The sequence below is a fragment of the Alligator mississippiensis genome, chromosome 2, assembly GCF_030867095.1.
Source record: "Alligator mississippiensis isolate rAllMis1 chromosome 2, rAllMis1, whole genome shotgun sequence".
NCBI classification, from domain to species: Eukaryota; Metazoa; Chordata; order Crocodylia; family Alligatoridae; genus Alligator; species Alligator mississippiensis.
In genome coordinates this window covers 176088572-176108281 of record NC_081825.1, presented here as the reverse complement: position 1 = coordinate 176108281, position 19710 = coordinate 176088572, and the positions used below count along the sequence as shown (strand labels likewise).

At 54.8% G+C, this 19710-nt stretch overlaps 1 protein-coding gene across 1 annotated transcript; it reads right to left on the bottom strand.

The window, feature by feature from the left end:
- Nucleotides 1-7114: 7114 nt before the first annotated feature.
- SSH3 (slingshot protein phosphatase 3) lies at nucleotides 7115-19710 on the bottom strand. Its single transcript, XM_059722461.1, has 14 exons — nucleotides 19578-19710; nucleotides 17213-17250; nucleotides 16511-16688; nucleotides 14781-14899; nucleotides 14369-14440; nucleotides 13273-13338; nucleotides 12725-12913; nucleotides 12257-12350; nucleotides 11968-12096; nucleotides 11481-11527; nucleotides 10838-10984; nucleotides 9603-9803; nucleotides 8872-9325; nucleotides 7115-8455 (listed from the first exon to the last, which is right to left on the bottom strand). Exons 1-14 carry the CDS (start codon nucleotides 19641-19643, stop codon nucleotides 7634-7636), a joined length of 2622 nt encoding a protein of 873 aa, XP_059578444.1. The 5' UTR covers nucleotides 19644-19710; the 3' UTR covers nucleotides 7115-7633.

Genomic DNA, 19710 nt, shown 5'->3' with positions numbered 1-19710 from the left:
ATAGTACATGCAGACAGGCTTGTGACTGTGGTGCATGGGAGATGTAGTCTGGCTGGGGAACCCAGCCAGTGTGCAAGAATGGGGATATGAGGCACATGCACTGCAACTCGCGTGGGTACTGCTGTGGCTTTTCTCAATCAACTTATTTTGGTGTTTGGCTGTTGAGATTTGTTTTTTTTTACACGAAATCACTGTTTCCCACAGAAAATCAGTGCTTTTCAGGATGGGGCAAACGTTTGGCCCTAGACCCAGTTTTCCCCAGAAAGACAGTTTGGGTGAAAAATTCCATCCATAGAATTGAGTGGGGAGGGAACATGGGGAGTTTAGCAATAAATGTCCTCATTTCTGCCCCATGAGGTAAAGAGGAATGCTACTACTGGCAGCTGTCCCAATGCAGCAGGCTTTCAGGCCGCTAGGGCGTATCACAGCCACGCACGCTAGGCCTGTGGTTCCCTCCCGTGTCACTTCCATACACCAAATACTTCATCTCCGAAACAGTGAAGGTTGCTAAGTGACAACAACACAAACAACCCCTTCATTTACAAAGGACAAGCATTTTATAGCTAGGAAATAATCAAGGACCTTTTAAATCTGACACGTGGTACTGGAGCTGAACAGCCTTTTTTCCTACGGACAAAGAAATGCATGTTTTGTCCCAACCACCTTAACTCTGACCCACAAAACACTAACGTTTGTTATACATTATTACTTATTATTTATATTCTGTCAGATGCTCTGGTTCCATGTGCTGCCCAAATATGGAATAATAGGGCTAGAAGGGACTTCAGAGATCACATAGTCCAAATGCCTGAACAACAAATGATCATCCCTATTCATGGGTGGATGTAGGGTTTTGAAAAGGGGGGTACAGATAGTGTGGTGCATCATTCATCATACATAACACAACATACACATTTCCCCAAGTAAAAAAACAAAAAGACTAGAAGCTTTAGTAATATGCTAGGGGCCTAACTCTATATTATTCAGTTCAAGATTGAAGCAAAAATAAATATGGCTTTATTGGAATGTGAAGTAATTTGCTATAGCATACATTAGGTATAAAAAGGCACAACAAGCTAGGCAAGGCGTTGTCTCTTTAGTTCTGTTTTCACTAGAACTAAATGCACATTTGTGTCAGATTCATAGAACAGTCTAGCCTTCTTGAACATCTTGACAATGCAAGTTATTTCCACCCCTGAGCTGATGTTCACCTGAGTTAAATATTTCACACCTGAGTTAAATTTTTTAGCCAGAGTTAAAAACAATCTTCAGGGTTGTGAAATACCAGGAGCAGCTAACAGAGGGCAGAATTGCAGAAGAAAAGCTAGCTTGATTAGTGGAACAACAAGACCATTAAAAAGGAGAGACGGCCCTTAATACCTGTGGAACCAGGAGCTTAGAAGTTATCAGGTAGCTTAAAATGAGGCAGGAAGTTAAATGACTCCCTTGCTGCTGCCTAAATAGAAATTCTGCCAGGCAGTTGGTTTTAAAATTTTGGGTAAACCAGAAATAAAAGTGGTGGAGGGGAAGGAGGGGATGAAACTGCCCCACTGCACCCTCCCTCCCCACTGCCTTCCCAGATCTGCCCCAGTTCCTATTTACATCAAGTGTCTGTCCAGTCTATTCCAGAAAAAAAGAAAAAGTATGAACAACCTTCTCATGCAACTACCAGGCCCAATGCCTGCAAACATCAAGAACACCCTAACTTGCAACAGCTAAAACAGGGGCACAAGGGTGCTGTAAATGTCCTGCCACTACAAGGACAAGAAGTAGTTTGTTAAAATACACTCAAGAAATCCAAGAAAGAAGACCACATTCCTCTCTAAAAAGGAAAGCAAAAACCGCCAGAGTCCATGTTGATCTGGCCTTGCTTTCCATATCTAAATTGTTTTTATCTTTAGCATTCAATGGGGAAATGAGATCCATTAATTTGCTTATCAGACAGCAGGATTCTGACAGTCCTGTGCAATAGTAGTTTCCTGAGAATTATGTGGTTCATGCAATTTTATAAGAAAAGGGTAGGATTTTATCAATGTGTGGCAAAAGATTGTACATAAATGGGCCCATATTTGAAAGTGGTCAATGTGTATCAGCCTAGGATTGTTATATTTCATTTTCAAGGGGTCTTTTGAGGTCTGTGGTTTATTGCTTGAGGTTCCTAATGGAAATACCATCTAGCCGGGGTCAGCCGAGATGGCAAACACATTCCTCTGAGCTTCCGGAGGCAAGTGAGGGTATTGCGTGGGCAGCATGGAGTTGAGGGCTTCCTTCATGATTAGCTTCCTGGCTTTCAAGTGGTGTTAGGTGAAGGGGAAGCGCATTGGCAACACTTAGCAACCTGCTCAGCCAGCTTTTGAAACAAACTGCTTTGCTTGTGGCATTTCCAAATAGATTTCTTGTTTTAAAAACATGATATTTTCCTTTCTCTCTCTCTTGCTCTTTTTTGTCAATGCAAGTCCTGTTGAAAAAAAGTCCCAAATGAAATAACGGGATGAAAGGAACATTGGGTTATTAAAGCCAAAGTGCTCACCACTTTGACAGTGCCTCCTACAAAGCCCTGCTTTGTCAGTGCACACTTGGCAATCCCATTCATGTTCCTAATTGTTTATTTCCATATAAATGTAGGTGCATTGGGCAGGCAGCACGGGCCCATGGTGACAGGAGCTGTGCAAATATTGAACACAATAAGCAAGCAGCTTAGCCACCAACAAAACACCAGGAGGGCCCAGCCTGCTTTCACTGCAAATGAGTTCTAGCAAAGGTAGTGCTGGGCTTCATGGATGGAAACAGGGGCTCTAATTAGCACACACCTAATTGTTACTACTGGTACTGCGGTAGCAAACAAAGGCCTGGAAGGCAGATTGGGGCCCTGTAAGTGCTGGGTGCTTCATGGACATATAAGACAGTCCCTGGTCCAGAGACCTGACAAGTTAACCAAATGGTGGAGGGGAAAACTGAAGAACAGAGAAGGAAGGTGACTTGGCCATGGCCACACAGCAGGTTGTTGCAGAGTCAGGCTTAGAGTGCCCATCTCTGGATCTCTGGTCTGGTGGCCTGCCCCTACACCCAGACACAATGGTGAACAGCAGCAGCGTAAAACCCTAAACTGAATAGCAGCCCTGCTGTCTTTCTCTAACTTAAATACTTGGAAAGGCCAGTTGGTAGCCCAGCTCAGTTTTGCAGCTGTTGTCACTCAAGGTGGACACTACAAGCACCAGATGCAGTTCATGTCAGTGGGCAAGAAGCAGGTCAGGGGGAGGCCTCTGTAGGACACTTCTTGGGTGACCTTTGGCAGAACCTTGCTGCTACCGGCAGACTGGCACTGTGAACCTCCTGCCCCACAAAGCAGTGCCAGGATGAATTAGGGTTCCCTGCCACTGGTGAAAAATGTTAGCCTCTTGCTGAGGCAAGATGGCTCCAGCCCCACAACAGATGTCTTGTGCTTGAGTCAAGTCACTTAACTGCCCCACGCTCTCAGTCTCTCCATCTTTAACCTTGTCCTTTCCTGAGTGACTTATCCCATTCAGCTCAGTGGAAGAGGGACCATCCTTTCCCCTGCATGTAGGTGTGGTGCCTAACAAATGGTTCCTAACAAAGCATACTTAACAAAGGGTTCCTAATTGACAGGTTAACATCTACTGAGATGGCGGCAGCCAGGGGCAGATCCAGGGCAGGCGCAGTGGTACCCCTCTGATTCCTAGTCCATGCAAAGTTTAAAACCAACTGTCTGGCAGTGGCAGCAGCATCTCTATTCTGGCAGCAGCAAGGGAGTCACTTAACTTCATGGCTCATTATAACCTACCACACCATCTGCACCCCCCTAGAGTCTTCTTCCATAGGTGTTAATCACCCTCTCTTTAAGTCTTGATATTCCCCATATCACCCTAGCCTTTCTTTTGCAGTCCTGCCCTCTGTTAGCTGCTCCTGATACTGTAGCTCCAGTTTCACAGCCCTGCAGGTTGTTTTTAATTCTAGCTCAAAGCATTAACTCAGGTGTGGAAAGTTTAACTGGAGTGAACATTAACTCAGGGATGGAAATAACTTTCAGTGAAGCACTGCATACACTGCCAAGGTGCTCAAGAAGGCTAGGTTGTGTTTTATGAATCTTTATGAGATGTCGATTTAATTCTAATGACTACAGGACTAATGAAACAACATCTTTTGATTATTTTGGCCTGGTTTATTGTGTTTTTATTTCTAATATATGATACCGCAAATTAATACACATTCCAATAAAGTTATATTGTTTTTGATTCACTCTGAGTAATACAGCCCTGGGCCCCTACCTTATCATTAAAGATTCTCGTTTCTTTTGAACTAGAGAAAAGTGTTTTGTGTAATATGTGAAGAGGTAGCATGCCATCTGGACCCTCCCTTTTCAACATCCCAGATCTGCCCATGGTGACAACTCCAATTCTGGATCTTCACAGCAGGCTTTTGTCCCAGCCCCTTGCTCTTGGAAGGGTCTGCATGCATGCTCTTTGGATCTGGGGGTCCCATGACAGGGCATCATTGTTACCCCCTGCTTGTCACTCCTCTCCGGGACCAGGCAGGGCCTGGTAACCCTGGATCCCCCAACTTCCATTCACTTGAGTCATTAGCGAATAGTAAAAAGATGACTGAACTGCTGAGAGCGCAGAAAGCCACCCACTGCTGTAGGTCCAAGGACCTAATTACCTCCCAAAAAGATCATTAGAGGCTGTGGGTAATTATTAGCACCTGTGTGCTTTCTTTCCTTCCCTGATTGGAGCAGGGGCAGTTGCTTGCAAGGAGCTCTGCTCAGTGGGCAGGTTAATGGGCTGACTCAGGAGCATCTGCAAAATAGGGGTAAGAATCAGTCTTTCCCGTCTTTTGACTGTTTGCTCCACGGAGCAGGCCTTGTCTCTCCCTAGGTGAATGTACAGTACTTGCACAATGGGATTTGATTGCAATTAGAGCCTCCAGTACCTGCTGCCACGTACCACACACTGCACGCCACTCCTGGCAACCTTGTCCTTCTCCACCCTATCCTTCTTTGTCTCTCACATTGTTTCCAAGCGCAACCATCTTTGGAAGTGGCATAGCTGTGTTTGATGCAGCTTGGAAAGCAAGAGGCTTCATCCCATCATTGCATGAACCAGTAAAGAGAAACCACTGGAGCTGGTTGGAGAGGCTGGGGAATGCAGGAGGTTCCCCACCAAAGCTTGACTCCCCCAAAAATGTCAGTCTGGGAAATCCCAATTGGGCACTGCAAGTCAGGTGCCTCATGCTCTCATCCTCCTCAGTGGATCTGCTGCAGGACTGAACTGAATCTTCCATGATGCACCATAGCCTCCTTGCTTGGAAAGCATCCTGGGAATGCCTGTTGCAGTGCATCATAGGAGACAATCCAGTTCTGGATACTGGGCCTGTGGAGGAGAATCAGGCCTCCATCCAGGGTTCTGGGGAGGCCCACAGCTGCCTCAGACCTGGAAGCAAATATGCCATATGGCTTATTATGCCAGTACAAGCACTTTCCAGAGCAGGCAAGGGGTGCAGAATTGGGCACATCTGTTCTGCAATTTCACCTCCTCCTGTAGACAGGGCACAGAGTCCAAGGCCAACGCTGAAGATCCCTGAGCAGAAGAGCCCACCCTCTCTGAGGCCCACAGTGGGCATGGATGGGTAAGGCAGGTGGGCTGGGGCGTGGGGCACTATACCTCAGTATGGCTGTTTCTGGTTGCATCTGCACAGATGTGGGCAGGCCAGGAGTTGCATTGCTTTGTGCCCATTCCAGCCTCTCCTTTCCTTTTCCTTGTTGGGGGTCACTGTCAAGGGCTGTCTCTGCCTCCCACTGCCTCTCTTCAGCCTTGGGGGGTCACCTCCTACCAGCTCAAACCTCTGTTACCCACATTAGACCACCAAGAAGGCACCTCCTCCACTGTGACCCCTCACAAAGGAGAAGTCCCCTATCCATACATGTCCAGTCCCCTTATGGTCCCCTACAAGCTCTTCTTTGTCTCTGCAATGCCTCTCCACAGTTTAGCTAGGGGCTAGGTGAGAGTGGGCAGAGACTGGTTCCCATCACACTGGCTTGCTGACTCCTGCCTGTACCACTCTTATTGCAGGTTGCTAGCACCAGGGGGCAGAGGTCTCACTTTTGTTTGTATAGCCCCTGGCACAAGAAGGTGGGGAGTGGTGTGGGGGTCATAAGCTGTGACTGGGGACATGCTCCAAACATGGGCAACTGGTGCCACCTTAGTCAGGGGGCACCAGTCTATGCCCTCTCCCCGGCGACCAGTCCTGCCAACTGGGGGGAAATCCCCCATGGCTGATCTCCCTGCCCAGGGGAACTCCCACAGCCGATCCTGCTTCTGGGAGTGGCTGCAGTGATCGGCCGGTGCTTGCAGGGGGGGCACCGACACTCCCACCTGCCCACCCTGCCCATCGCCTAAGTGGTGCTCGGGTACACCGGCACTCTCAGGGGGTGCATATGTGCCCCCCATGAGTCCCCTACACATCGCCATTGGTCCAAACAAATAATTACAACTGGGTTGGAACTCAGGCCACCTGGGTCCTATTCCTAGTTCTGCCACAAGCCTGCGGAGTCACCTTGGGCAAGTCACTACAGGGCACCTGCCTCGGTTTCCCTATTGCTGAAATGGGGATAATGATGATGCCTATTTACACAAACGCACATGTGCAGTGCACCCCTCCTGTGTTGAGATCCACAGGTGGTGAGTGAGGAGACTTAGGGATTAGTGCTGTACTTGCACTATGCCTTAGGCTTTACGGTACCATTAAACTCTCTTGTATCGGCAGTTAACAACTGTATGAAGATGCCTTCAGAGGAATAGCACCTTCCTTTCCCTGTACAGGAGTAACCCCCACTTTATGCTGTTCTCCTGGGGCAGCTGCAGGGTGCCATCATCTGTTCCACCATTTGGCATGAACAGCCCTCAGCATCCACTCCTATCAATCTGCAGGGGCAGATGGGACAGTGTGACTACCCACAAGCCCCAGCCCCCCACAATAAGGCAGATCCCAGGCTCCCAGGGCTTCAGCAGGGGCCTCCCAGCCTGGTGTCTCATCCTGGGACACCAGGGGAAGAGGAGCCTCCTGCTGGAAGGTGGGAGGGAGAGGCTAGAGCCAACTGCAAAGTGAATAAACTCTTTATTCTCAGGCTGAGTGAGGTTGGCACAGAGAGAAATGGCTCGACGTCTGTGCATAAGGCAAGGTGAGGCAAGGGCTATCACCCCTTCCCAGCTCCAACCTTTCCCCGCAGGTCACAGGGAGTTGGGAGGGAGCACCTCAGACTTGCCTGCCCAAGCGGCGCTTCAGTGGTACTCAAGCAAAGAGTTGCATGAAGGGGAGGGTGGCAGTGGAAAAGGTGGTGCCCCCCACCTCTCAGGTAACACCTGCTGGGCTGCAGTGCAGGGTTCAGGGCAGTGCTGTGCTTGGTGAGGGGCTTCGTGAGGGGTGGAAGGAGGGTCCCCCCACAGGGCCACACCCAATTGACCATGAAGGAGCCAGGCCTTGGGGTTGGGGCTACAAACACCAGCTCCACTCTTGGCACTGCCCCTTGGATGACTGGCGCTGATGCCCTCTGGTACTGAAAGTTCCCCCTGCCTGGTAATACCCAGGCTCAGCACCATCTGTAGCCATGGCCATGTTGTTATGGGGTGGGGACGCCATCAGAGGTGGGGCAAGGGGCTGGGCCACTGTCAGGGTCAGGGCAAGGGACGGAGATATTGCCAGGGGCATGGCAACAGGTTGGGGCACTGTCCGGGACACCTGCAGAAGTGAGAGAAGAGGTAGGGCTACTGTCAGGGGCAGGGCCACATTCAGAGATAGGAGAAGGGGTGAGGCCACTGTCATGGCCAGGGCCAGAGCCAGGAGCAGGGTCACTGTCAGGGACAGAGCCCCTTCCAGCGGTGGGGCAAGGGGCAGGGCTACCGTTTGCAGCAGGGTCTACATCCACACTGGCCTGTCGTACCATCCTTCGTGGCCGTGAGGAGATGAAGCCGTAGGATTTAGGTGGGGGCTCCCAGGTAGAGGGTGTGGGGCTTATGGGCTCCTCCCCTGGGGCTCCCAGCCGCTCCTCGAACTCTTTGGTGCGGCTCACCACCAGGGCAGCGTCTATGAGATGGGCCACTGAGAGACGGTGTTGCACATGGGGTGCACGGCGCCGGGGTGGGTCCAGGGCTGCGGGGGCAGGGCCCTCCATGTGCCGCACAGTTGTGTGCACCTTGCCGGGCGCCGGGCGGTAGGACATCTGCTTGCATAGTTGGCCGTGGCTCCGGGAGGCCCTGCGGCCACGGTGCCGGCCCCGCCAGCCCCCCACCTTGTCCATTGTGGCTCGTTGTTGGCGACGCTGGACCTTGGATCCTGCCCCAGCCCCAGGATCCTCCTGGCTCTGAGGCACTGGGGGCAGGGAGGCATCAGGCTGCAATGGGGGGCTGCCTCTGGAGGACTGGATTCCTGAGACAGCAAACATCTGCACAAGCAGAAGAGAGAGAAGCAGTGCAGTCAGGTCATACTTGAGAGCCAGGCCTCATATCTCCTCCCTAACTCACTTCCCCTCAAGCAGCTTCTGGCTGTGCTTCCTCCCCCATGGTGCCCCCTTCCACACCCCTGTGACTCCCTCCAGTGGTGCCCTGATCCTGCCCTTATTTCTTGGCACCCCCGTCCACACCCCTGTGGTGCCCCTTGATCATGCCTTGCTTCTCTCCCCAGCACTCCATAGTAGTGCTTTCTCCCACCCTCTATTCCAGGGTGCTTTTGTCACACTCCCACGGTGATCCCCTGGTAGGGCTCTGCATCTTGCCCATGGCATCTTTTACTAGCTTGCTGCCCCACAACAGTACTTTGCACCCTGCCTTCCCTCCTGATGCTCCCAGCCCCTCACCATACCTCCCCCTCAACAGGGCCCTCCAGCGGGGATGGGGTGTCATGGCTCTCCATCTCACTGATGCTCCTCATGATGGCGTACAGATTGATGCGCTGCCGGCGTGGGCTGCCAGGGGACTGAGGTGACTGCAACGCAGCCAGGTGCTTACGCACCTCCTCGGCTCCTGAGTCATCCGAGCCACCAAGCTCCTCTGCCTCATGTGTGGAGGTCTGGGCCGCCAGGCCAGCATGGCCTCCTGCTGCAGCCTCCTGGGGGGACTGGGTAGGCTCATCGGGGGGCTCCCGTAGGGGTCGAAAGCAGTAAGTGGGTGTTTTGGCTGGCTCCTCCTCTGAGGTGGGGGATTCAGGGAATGGGCTCTCGTCGCTGGCTGAGAGGTCACTGCTGGCATCATTTGAATCCCCTGTGTCCTCCCATTGGGCATCCCCAGCCTTCTGCGCCCAGAGGCTGCTGTGCCGGCTGTGCAGAGAGGGGGCTGGGTGAGTGCCAGGCATCAAGGGCTCATAGCATCCACACTAGGGAAGATGGCAGGGCTGGGCAGTGCTGGCTCTGCCCTAGCCCACGATGTCACAGTGCCCCCTTCCAGGAAGCGGGGCTGGGCAGCCTTGGCTCCACCCCCTCCCATTATGTCATAGGGCACCCTGCTGGGGAAGAGCAAGGGTGGGCAGCACTGGCTCCGCCCCCTCCCTCCTGTCTCAGTGCCCCCTTCAGGGCTGGGCAGCTTCAGTTTGGCTACCTGGCATCCAGGATGCCCTGGTAGAACTCCAGCTGCTTCATGAAGCCGGGGTTGGGGTGCACAATGGGACGTCTTTCCTGTACATGCCGGTAGGCCTGCTCCAGCGTCCACTGGTACTCCTTCATGGCGTAAGCGATCACTGTGGAAGCTGAACGGCTCACACCCATCTTACAGTGCACAAGCACCCGCGCATTCTGCTTCCTGTGGAGAAGGACATGGGCTGGTAAGGCAGGGGCTAGGGTCTGGCTGCTGGAATCCCTCCCTCCATCACACACACATGCCGGTGGGAACTGGGTCTGGCATCTCTACCAGCCTGGGAGCGTGTGCCAAACCAGATTTCAGATGCTGTAATTACAGATTACAACGTTGGGGATTCAGATATCCTAAATTCCTCTATGCTGTGTATGTGTCACTACATTCTTCCTCACAGACAAACTGATTCCAGAAGCGATTCAGCCTGCATCATAATGACCAGTGTGTGAGAGAGGGCAGATCTGTGTCAAGTGAGCTAAGAAGCATAGGCTGGTGATCACTGCATCACATGCCAGTAAGACAACCCCAGGTAAGGGACAACACATCACGGCTCAGGAACTTCCCTGCTCCCTGCTGGATTGGCCAAGAGATAGTTATCCCAGAAAAATGAGGGGGAAAACAGACAATTTAATCTGAACGGTATAAAACTGCTCAACTGTATAAAACTTGTCCCACAAAAGCACAGATATGGGAGTCTGAAATTTGCCTTACCTCTGAGGACAGACTCTGAGGGATATGAGACCTCACCACCCCATAGTGAGCATGTCTATGTATTCTCTACTGTATGTAGCTGCTAGCGGTAGTTTTGCCTAATTGCTAATATCCCAATAAACCAGTGTATGGTATGAAAGAACTTGCTCTGGTTTGTCTTGTACTCATTCAGATAAAACAAAAGCCTCTAAAGTTGTCCCATGTGTAACTACGCTAGCATATAGACAGCAGGACTGCAGTGTGCTGCTATCAGTCACCCCAGCAATGCTCCAATGCTGGTGCCCACACATACCCCAGGGTATGTCTGATTCTTCCCACACGTGCCCTAGAACACATCTTTCCTGTGCTTGCCCTTTTGCAATGTCCTGTGTAGCAGACAAGGCATTTTGCCATTTTCCAGCCCTCAGTGCAGCCAGACACAGGAAGGGAGACTGGCTGACTCACAGCTGGGAGTTGTGAAGGTGAGGGTGTGCATGGCCCTGGAGGCTCACCGGACATCGGAGATGAAGCGAAATGTCTCCTTCCAGTGGGGCAGGAGCTGGGAGGCCTCTTCATCATAGAGCCGTACATTCATATAGGTGAACAGGGCAGGGAAGAAGTTGTCAATCTCACGGGTCACGTTCAAGATGTGAGTGACTCTGAAATATATGGGGGGCATTAGGAAGACTCCACCCCCACCTGGAGACCCCCACATCAGGCACCCAGGGTGGCAGGCATCCTAAAGATGTGCTTTCCTCTGCTGTACCCCAGAACTGCTCCCCTTGGTAAGGCTGGACAAAGGGAAGGGTAGTTCAAAGTGTAAGGGGTAAGGACAGAACCCAGGTCAATCAGCCCTGTCCAGGCTGGGGACAGAATCCACCCAATGCTGTGGCTGGTATTTTCTGTGTGCCCTGTTCAGGGAGGAGGTGAGGACCAGCCCTGAACTCTCTACGTGGGTGCCCCTGCCTAGACAAGGTGGCTTTTGACGTCTGACTCTGCAGGGAGAGATTGCTATCAGCAGAACAAAAGAATCCAGCCCCTAGGACCAAACTGCAATACCCACTCCAGCCATTAGAGGGCAACAGACATACCCTGTTTCAAGTGCAAGCCCCATGCAGACTCCACATCTCTGTGCCCACCCCCGCCTGCACACACCTGTTGCGCTGCAGCTCCTCCAGGTTGGCAGCATTCCACTCAGAGCCCTAGAGAGAGGCATTAGGGTGAATACAGAGGGATGAAGACCCCTTGACTGGGTTCAGGGCTGTTCCTGATGCCCACATTGTCATGGGCATACACAGATAGGCACAACTGTGCTGCTCGTGCTTCCTTGCTTGGGCCAGCAGGGGTAAAGTTTGAGTGGTGGCCTTGGATGAGGGCAGCAGGATGCAGGGTGCAGTCAGGGATATCAGGGTGTGGGGGTGAGGTAGGTTTCTGGTTTCCCATGTTTCTCTCTTTCCCAGGAAAGTCAGTGTTAAAAACTGCTAAATTTGAGCCCAGCCCTTGTTATTGCCATCCAGGGCCTGGCAGAAGGCTTATAGCTATATTACATAAAACATAGGTCAGTAAAAATTTTGGTTGTCAGTAAAAAGTTTGCAGATTGTAAGTAAAAAAAAATAAATCTGGGGTTGCCAACCCTGCTCACCAGGTAGAGGTGGTCGAAGATCCTGGAAGGCCGGTCCATCTGGGCCATGATGAGTAACATCTCATTGTCAATGAACTCCTTGTACTCAGCCAGGCTGCAGTTAGTGCGGCACTCGAGTTCGGTACGGATCTGCCATGGGGAGGAGCCAATGAGCTAGGATACCTTGCTCCAGCCCCATGGTGGCAGTGGTGGTGGTAGGGAGCTGGAGCACTCTTCCTCTTTTGACCTACTTAATTCCAAGTCCCATCTTCCATCCGAGCCCCTTGCCCCTCTGTCCGCCTACTCTCACCTCTTTGGCAGTGATACTCTCCAGATCAGCAGTGGCCATCACCTCACGTAGCTTGGCTCGGATCATCTTCTCTGTCACCACACGCTCTGTCGGCCTGGGGGCATATAAACATGAGGGATGTCGGTGTGCTGCTCGCCCCAGGCTTCATCTTCTTGTCCGTAACCCTCCTCTCTCCCTTTCAAGCTCTGCCCCCTCAGCAGCCCAACCAATTCACTGCCCAGGAAGGGTTGGGGGGATTAAATCCCGATGCTCTTGCAATGGGGAAGGAGCTCAATATCTGCCAATCAGCATGTGGCACTGGCTAACCTCAGCTGCAGCCCCGCCTCATCAAGGAACCCCATTGGATGCTGAGGTGGAGGGGTTGCCTGCCCCCCAGATGGCAGGGGACAAGTGGGGCTCCATTGTGGGGTGGGGTACACAGTATGGAGGTCCCACCCCTTACGTGGCCCTTGAGGGTCTGGCACTGACTTGTCAGAGCAGAAGGAGTCTGGCCTCACGGACTCCAGGTCAGACATGGCCAGCCATTCGTTGATGCAGCTCTGCTCTGAGGCCACAGTGCACTGGTACCGCTCGGCCCAGCCCAATGCACTGCCCCCAGGGAAGTGGTTGTTCTGGATAGCATCATTGCATGCCTTGTGCAGCACCTGTAGCACTGACCTGGGGAAGGACAAACAGAAAGACTAAATCACATCTAAAATACTTGAGCCAGGACCTCAGCCCTGCCTGAGAGATGGGTGAGGGAGACCCCAGATAGGGCCCAACCCTGCCCTCTGCTGTGTCTGGGGAGGAATGGGCCTTAAACCTACCCATTACACTGACCACACACCACAGGACTCTAGTATTGGGCTCCACCTTCCCAAATCCTTTGTCCTAGTAGGGATCCTAGCTACAATGACATTCCACCCTTCTCCCAGCCCGCTGCTTCCTTTCAGCCCTGTACCCCAGCTGCTCCCCACCTCCCCCACATCCTACTGCTTCCACTAGCTGTGTTCAATGGGCAGTGGGAGGTCACTCACCACATGGTCTGGACGGAGATGGGTTTGAAGATGCGTGTCTTCCCTCCGGATGTCACGCTGAAGCCCCTGGGGACACAGGGAAATCAGATGGGCAGGAATTTTTTTGACGGGGCTGTTAGCCAGGACAGGGGTGCCAGATAGGGGGAGGAAGGGCAATCAGCCTCCATGGATGGGCTCTAGAGAACAGGCAGTGCTAATTTCAGGGGCTCTCTGTGAGCCCTATCACACTCCTGAGCACAGAGTGTGCAGTATTTCGGATCAGAATGCCAAGCCGGGCTCTCTCACTCCATGTAGATAAGCCATGCTATAGAGGGAGAAAAAGAGGGGCGGCATTCTCCCAAGTTCCTCCTGTTTCAGAAACCCCTCCCCCTCCACTTGCACTTGGGGCTCAGGTCCCCACAAAGAATGACCCACAGTCACATGGCCACTTGCAATACAGCAGGGCTATCCAACTGGTGGCCCCTGGGCTCCAGGTGTCACTCTCCCCATTATTCCTGCTGCTGCCATCAGCATCTCAGGGTTCCTCACTCTATCCTCCAGCTTCTTCTGCCTGCCCCACCCCGATGGTGGAACAAAGTGATGCAGCCAGGCCCGGTGGAGGGACCTGGGACCCTGTGTGGCACCGTGGGGTAGTGGAGTCCCACATGGCATAGCATAGTGGAGCATGGGGTGGTGGCTCATGAAATGGTGGCCAGACACTAATGCATTGCAGTTGGGGGTGCCCATGAAGCATGGCATACGGCCTGGGAGGCATGTGTCCAGTGCAGTGTGGCCAAAAGGCCTGCAGCCCCAAATCACTCAGAAGTTAGAGAGCCCTGCAATACAGTATTCAGCCACTGGATTTCACTGGGATGCAGTGTCCTCGTACATGGGGGCTGGAGGGGCTGCAGCTAAAGGAGCTAGATGGGTTGTCTGGTGACCCTAGGGAGTTGCAGGGAGCCCTTGCGCTGTAGCAAGAACCATCTAGGAAAGGATGCAAGCAACAAATCCAGAACTTGCATCTCCTTCTCTGAAGCCAGGGTCTCACTGGACAAGCAGGGTGCTATGTGCAAGAGCGGGGTCAGGGAAAGCAGGGCAGGGAGTTACAGTCTCTTACCCGTCCCCATCAAGAAAGACCTGGGCATCACTCCAGAGGGGCAGCACCATCCCCAGGGTGCAACTGGAGGAGCTGGGGCAGAGAGAAGAGAGTCAGACCATAGGGTATGGGGAAAGAGAAGAGGTTCCTGTGCCCCCAAACAAGGGTCCTCTGGAGTTCTGCTCCCTGCCCCACCCCCTGATGTCACTCCCATCCAGGTCACCAGGGCTGAGAGCCCACAGGCCCTCCATGCCCTCCCTTCTGCTCCGCAACCCATACAGTACCCCTCCTACACCTGCTGCCTTGCTCCCGCCCAGCTTTTGCCACCCACCCCCATCTGTCGTTCTGCCCCCAAATTCCCCTCCCTCTGTCCCATAGCCTATCCCCTGCCCCACCTCCCCCCTCCCCTGCCACCCCTCTCCCTCCTCCTCACCCCTCTTCAGGGAAGTCCACACCCAGAAGCACCGTCTCGCTCTCACCCTCTTTCTCCTCCATCGATACGACCAGCAGGTACCGGATCCGGTGGGGCTGGGCTGACTCCAGCCGCACAGCCTGCAGGGGGAAAGCCAGACTCACACCTGCCCCTCTGGGGTTCATTGCTGCCTGGATGTCACAGCACCCCCTGCTGGGCAGGGCAGGCTCTGCCCCCTCCCCAATGTCATAGTGCCCCCTGCTGGGAAGGGTGGAGTTAGGCAGGGCAGACTTTGCCCCCTCCCCTGGTGTCTCACCCTATTGCTGGAGAGGGTAGGTCTGGGCAATGCAGGCTCTGCCCCTCCTAATGCTACAGCGCTGCCTGCTGGCTGGGCAGTAGTTTATCAGCCCAGGATCAGTGCCTGGTGGCAGAGGAGCAGTACAGATGGGTGCTGGGTCCCTGCACTGCCCAGCTCTCCCTGTGAGGTGTAAGGGGACTGTGACTTCTGCACATGGGCTCCTGGGCTCCAGAGAGGGGTGCCCAGGGTGGAGGGCAGCATGACTCAAGTCTAGCTGGGACTGGGAGGTCAGCTCCGAGCAGCTCTGGGAAACTGCCTGCAGTGAGTCCCAAGGGCCAGGGCTGGGCTGAGGCCCGGCAGCATGGCCAGCTTTGGCTGCCAGCCCAGGAGACGGGAGCGAGAGCCCCACAGCCATAAATGGGGAACTGGCTGCAGCTCTGGGCCAAGTGCCTGCTGAAGAAGGAGAATCCAGAGACAGACAGGTCCCCTCCTCCACAGCCTCCACCCACCCATCCACCCACGCAACCTCCATCCTGCCAGCCCAGCCCCCTGCCAGCAGGGGGCACTGTGACATCAGGGAGGGGGTTGGACCCTGTACTGCTCAGCCCTGTCCACCCCCACAGGGGGTGCTGATCCATGCCCCCTCCCCTGCCCCCCAGCCTGCCTCAGCCTCTGGTGCCATGTGACTGGGAGGAGGTGCTTGTGCTGTAAGAGGGGTTAATGATTCTTTGCTCAGGCTGGGTTGGTGCCAGGGATGTGGGGGGGAAGGGGACAGTAATAGCAAACAATGAGTAATGCTTGGGCAATGGTCACGCAGCAGCAGCCCAGCGCCTGCCAGGGAGGGAGTCAGGCTGGGCCACAAGGGCTGGGGATGGGGCAGGACCAGGTGCAGAGAGTAACAGGGGCAAAGAATGGGAGCAGAGGGAGACCCAAGAGGGCAGGCTGAGGCCCCTGTTCAGCCACCAAATCCTCCCCAACCATCTCCCCTTGAGTCTCGATTGCAGCTGCAGAGCTCAGCCGCTGGCTCAGGGCCATGCCTTCTGCCCCTGGTGGTTGGCTAAGGCCAGTTCTGCCACACTGCTGCCTGGATGTTCTGAGCTGCTCTCAGCAGAACAGGAGCCCAGAGAGAAGTTGGAAAACAGCCGGGACCCCCTCCCCATGCACTGCACTAGCTGGAAACTGCCTAGAACAGGACAGAGACTGGTCTGGCATGGAGTGGAGTATACTAGGCTGGTTGCACCTGCTGGGCTGGGCTGGGCTGGGCTGGGCTGAGCTAGACAGACTTGCTGGATGGGCTGAGGGCAGGGATAAGCTGGGCTGGGCTGGGCTAGGCTGGGTGAGGCCACTTTTTGGGAGCAGGAAGTGGTGAACATGTGGGACAAGGCTAGAGATGGGGAGTCCCTCATCTACCCCAAGCAGCCAGTGCCCCAGCCACTTGGCCACCTGGGCTCACCAGGCAGATGGCATCCTCTGGCCGTAGCAGCCTCATCATCAGGTGCAGGTGCTGCTCCTGCTGGCCTGGGGTCTGGTTCTGGATTTGCTCTGGTGGGGGTGACATCTCCGACACCGTCTCCAACTTCTCATCCTCCTGCAGCAGCAGGGCGGCCCCTTTGACCATGACGAAGCTCTGCCTGCAGGAGACAGGTGGGGGTGGGAGATCGTGGGGGGTACAATATAGGTGTGAGACAAAACAAGGCACGTGCCCGAGTCTGCAGGCAGGCAGCAACCATCCAGAATGCAGCCCAGTTGCCTGACAGCAAACTAACAGACACATGGTCAGTCTCGGGGCAGCAGTTCACAGCAGCAGGGGGCAGCAGTGACACTGACTGGAGCAAGTGCACTTCATAATGGGGCTCTGAGGTTAATCTAGAGGGAAGGGGGCATTCAGGCTTCCATGGGGTGGGGAAGAGGTGCACCTGCTTCCACCCCACAGCCAGGGCAGAGAACCCCTTGATATGGGCAGGACCTAACTATATAGATATATATAGGGAGGAATCCAGGGCTGAGGGGATCCCAGCATCCTCAGCTGGCACCTGTCCCCAGCTAAGCACTGCCTTGCATCTCATCTTCCCTGGGGATGGCATGGGGCTGGGTCCCAGTCCCCACCAGTTATGGGAGGGGGAGTGTAAAGGAGGCGAGTGGATCAGCTCCTCACCGGCGCTGCAGCTGACTCCTCCTGGAAACTTCTTCATCCTGCAAAGGAAGCAGAGTTCATGGATCACACTCTCATTGGGCACAGGGTAGGGTAGCTGGTCTGGGTGAGAAATAGGTCCACATGATGCAAGCAGCACCTCGCATACCAGTGGGCATAAGCTAGTAGCACAGGGCTCTGCTGAGACAGCTGGGTGCCAGGCTCACTGACTCCTGCCTCCCCTGGTGCCACCCATTCCAGCTGGGTGACCCAGAGGGCTACTCTAGAGAGGCAGGGCTGGCCAGAGTGCTGCAGCTCCTGGTTATAGAAGCTAGAGCCAGAACCCAAGCAACTGCTTGCTTTGCCAGGCAGCCTGTGGGCCTTGCTAGCTCCCATAACTCCAGGGGGTGACAAACTAGAGCCCTAGATCCAGAGGTGACAACAGGTCACCAGAGCCAACCAGGGACAGGCACAGCTAGGAATTCCCACTGCATGGCCTCATTTGCTTTCCTTTCAACAACCAGAGAAACTCCCAACCAAAAACTCTGTGAAGCCCAGGACTGAGTTCACAGGCAGCATGCAGCACAACAAAATGGGAACCTTTGCCCGGAGAGACCTGGCATGGCAGGAGCCGGGGGGAGGGGCATTCAGTTCCCTGCTACTTGCAAGTCCCCACATCTGCTCCATCCCACCACTCACCCCTCTTTGCCCCCTGCAGGGAAAGACTGTCACCCTGGCCTCAGTGCTGGCACCACCGTGTCCCCTGGTGTCTGCATGGGTTTCACACAGGGGAATCCCTGCTCAGTCTGTGGAGGTTACCTGCCAGAAAGGGCTTGCCCCTGAGAGGTGGAGGTGATGGGGTAGCAGGAGCAGATGTGTGGCTGTTGCTTTGGTGAGGCCAGGTCTGGGAAGGATGTGGGAGACCACAGCACAGCTTCCACAAATGCCCTTAACTCTGACACCCAGTGCAGCAGCATCTTGGGGTCACTCCGTCCCTGGGGGCCAGGAGCCCACCCCAAACCTCTGCACTGGGAGGGTCCTAGCAGAGCACAAGAAGATCAATTCACCTGTAGAGGAAACTAAAGTGGCACTATCTGGGCTCAGGCTGACCTCCCATTGCCAACTGCAGCAGGGATGTGGGCATGTGGTCCAGAGGCTCAAAAGGTGCCTCCTACCTGCTTCTGGCATCAACTCCAGCCAGCAGCAGGTGGGAGGCACCAGAGGCTGAGCAGGTACCAAGGTCCTGGGTTCAACCTGTATATCGAGGGCCTCCCCGCTCCTCACTCCTGTCTCCCAGCCCATGCCCACTATTTCCTCTTGACATTTTTTAAGCGTGGAGAAAAATAAGAAATGTCTCTGCCCCTTCCTGGCCAGGGGCGCCTGGTGCAGCCAAAGCGATCAGGCCTGAGCTATATGGGCTTGTGTAGCAGGGTGGGCCTGTGTGTGTGTGTATGTTGGTGCTAATGTCCCAAAATAAAGATCACACTGGGTGTAGGTGTGAATGCTCGTGTTAATCCCCCAGGGGTGGGATCACACTGGGCAGCGGGTGTGGGTGGGTGGGTGCTGGGAGTGTGAATCCCTGTGTTAATGCACCCGGTGGAGTTGCACAGGGTTGGGTTGCATGTGTGCAAGTGCGTGTTGTGTGTGTGAAGGTGGGTACTACCGCCCCAAAATAAGCAGCTCACTGGGCTGGGGGGGGGTGGTGCGAATGCCTGTGTTAGTCCCCCAAAGGGTCCCCCTGAACTGGGTGTGAGTGTCTGGGGGGTGCTGGAAGTGTGAGTGCCCTGGTGTGAGGTGCTACTGATGTATGTGTATGGGTCGGGGGGTGTACGTGTCAGAGCAGATGCTGGTGTGAATCCCGGGGGGTGGGACCACGCTGGGCAGTGGATGTGGGTGGGGGGGTGCTGGGGGTGTGAATCCTTGTGTTAAAGCACCTGGTGGGGCCACACAGGGCAGGGCTGCATGCATGTGCATGTGTGTGTGTGTGTGTGTGTGTGAATGGGGGTGCTAACGCCCCAGAGCAAGGATCACAAGGGGCTGGGGGGGGTGTACCCCAGAGTGGGGGGCATCCTGAGCTAGGCGCTGGTGTTTGAGGGGTGCCACTGGTGAGTGTGTGTGTGGCAAGGGGCAGTGTGCGCGCGCGTGTGGGAGCTGATAGCAGGGGAAGCCGGGCGAGGAAGTGCGGGCTTGTGAAACTGGATGACAAGTTAGAAGCGGCGGCCGACAGCGTCCGGCTGGGCGCGGAGATAGAGCCGGGCGCGGCCGGGGCCCCGGGGCCGGACAGCGCCCCCCGCGCCTCGCGCCCCCTCAGGCAGCGGCGGGCGCACCCCCGCCCCGCCCCGCTCAGCTCCCCCCGCTGCAGCGCCGGGCCGGGCCGGGCCGCACTCACCTTGGAGCCGGGCGGCGTGGAGGGGCCGCCGCCCGCCGGGGAGCGGCGCACGGTGACCAGCGCCATGCGCGGCGCCCCCGCACCCGCAGCGCCCGCCGCGGCCACAAACTTTCCAGCCGGTCCCTGCCGCCGC

What these genes read in the sequence shown, in the direction of transcription:
- SSH3 (XM_059722461.1), bottom strand. Translation starts at nt 19,643, where the DNA reads ATGGCGCTGGTCACCGTGCGCCGCTCCCCGGCGGGCGGCGGCCCCTCC. An exon ending in CAGAGGATGCCATCTGCCTG is followed by an intron (nt 14,900 to 16,510) that starts GTGAGCCCAGGT and finishes TTCCCCCTGCAG; the next exon opens with GCTGTGCGGCTGGAGTCAGC. An exon ending in TCTTCGACCACCTCTACCTG is followed by an intron (nt 11,528 to 11,967) that starts GTGAGCAGGGTT and finishes GCCTCTCTCTAG; the next exon opens with GGCTCTGAGTGGAATGCTGC.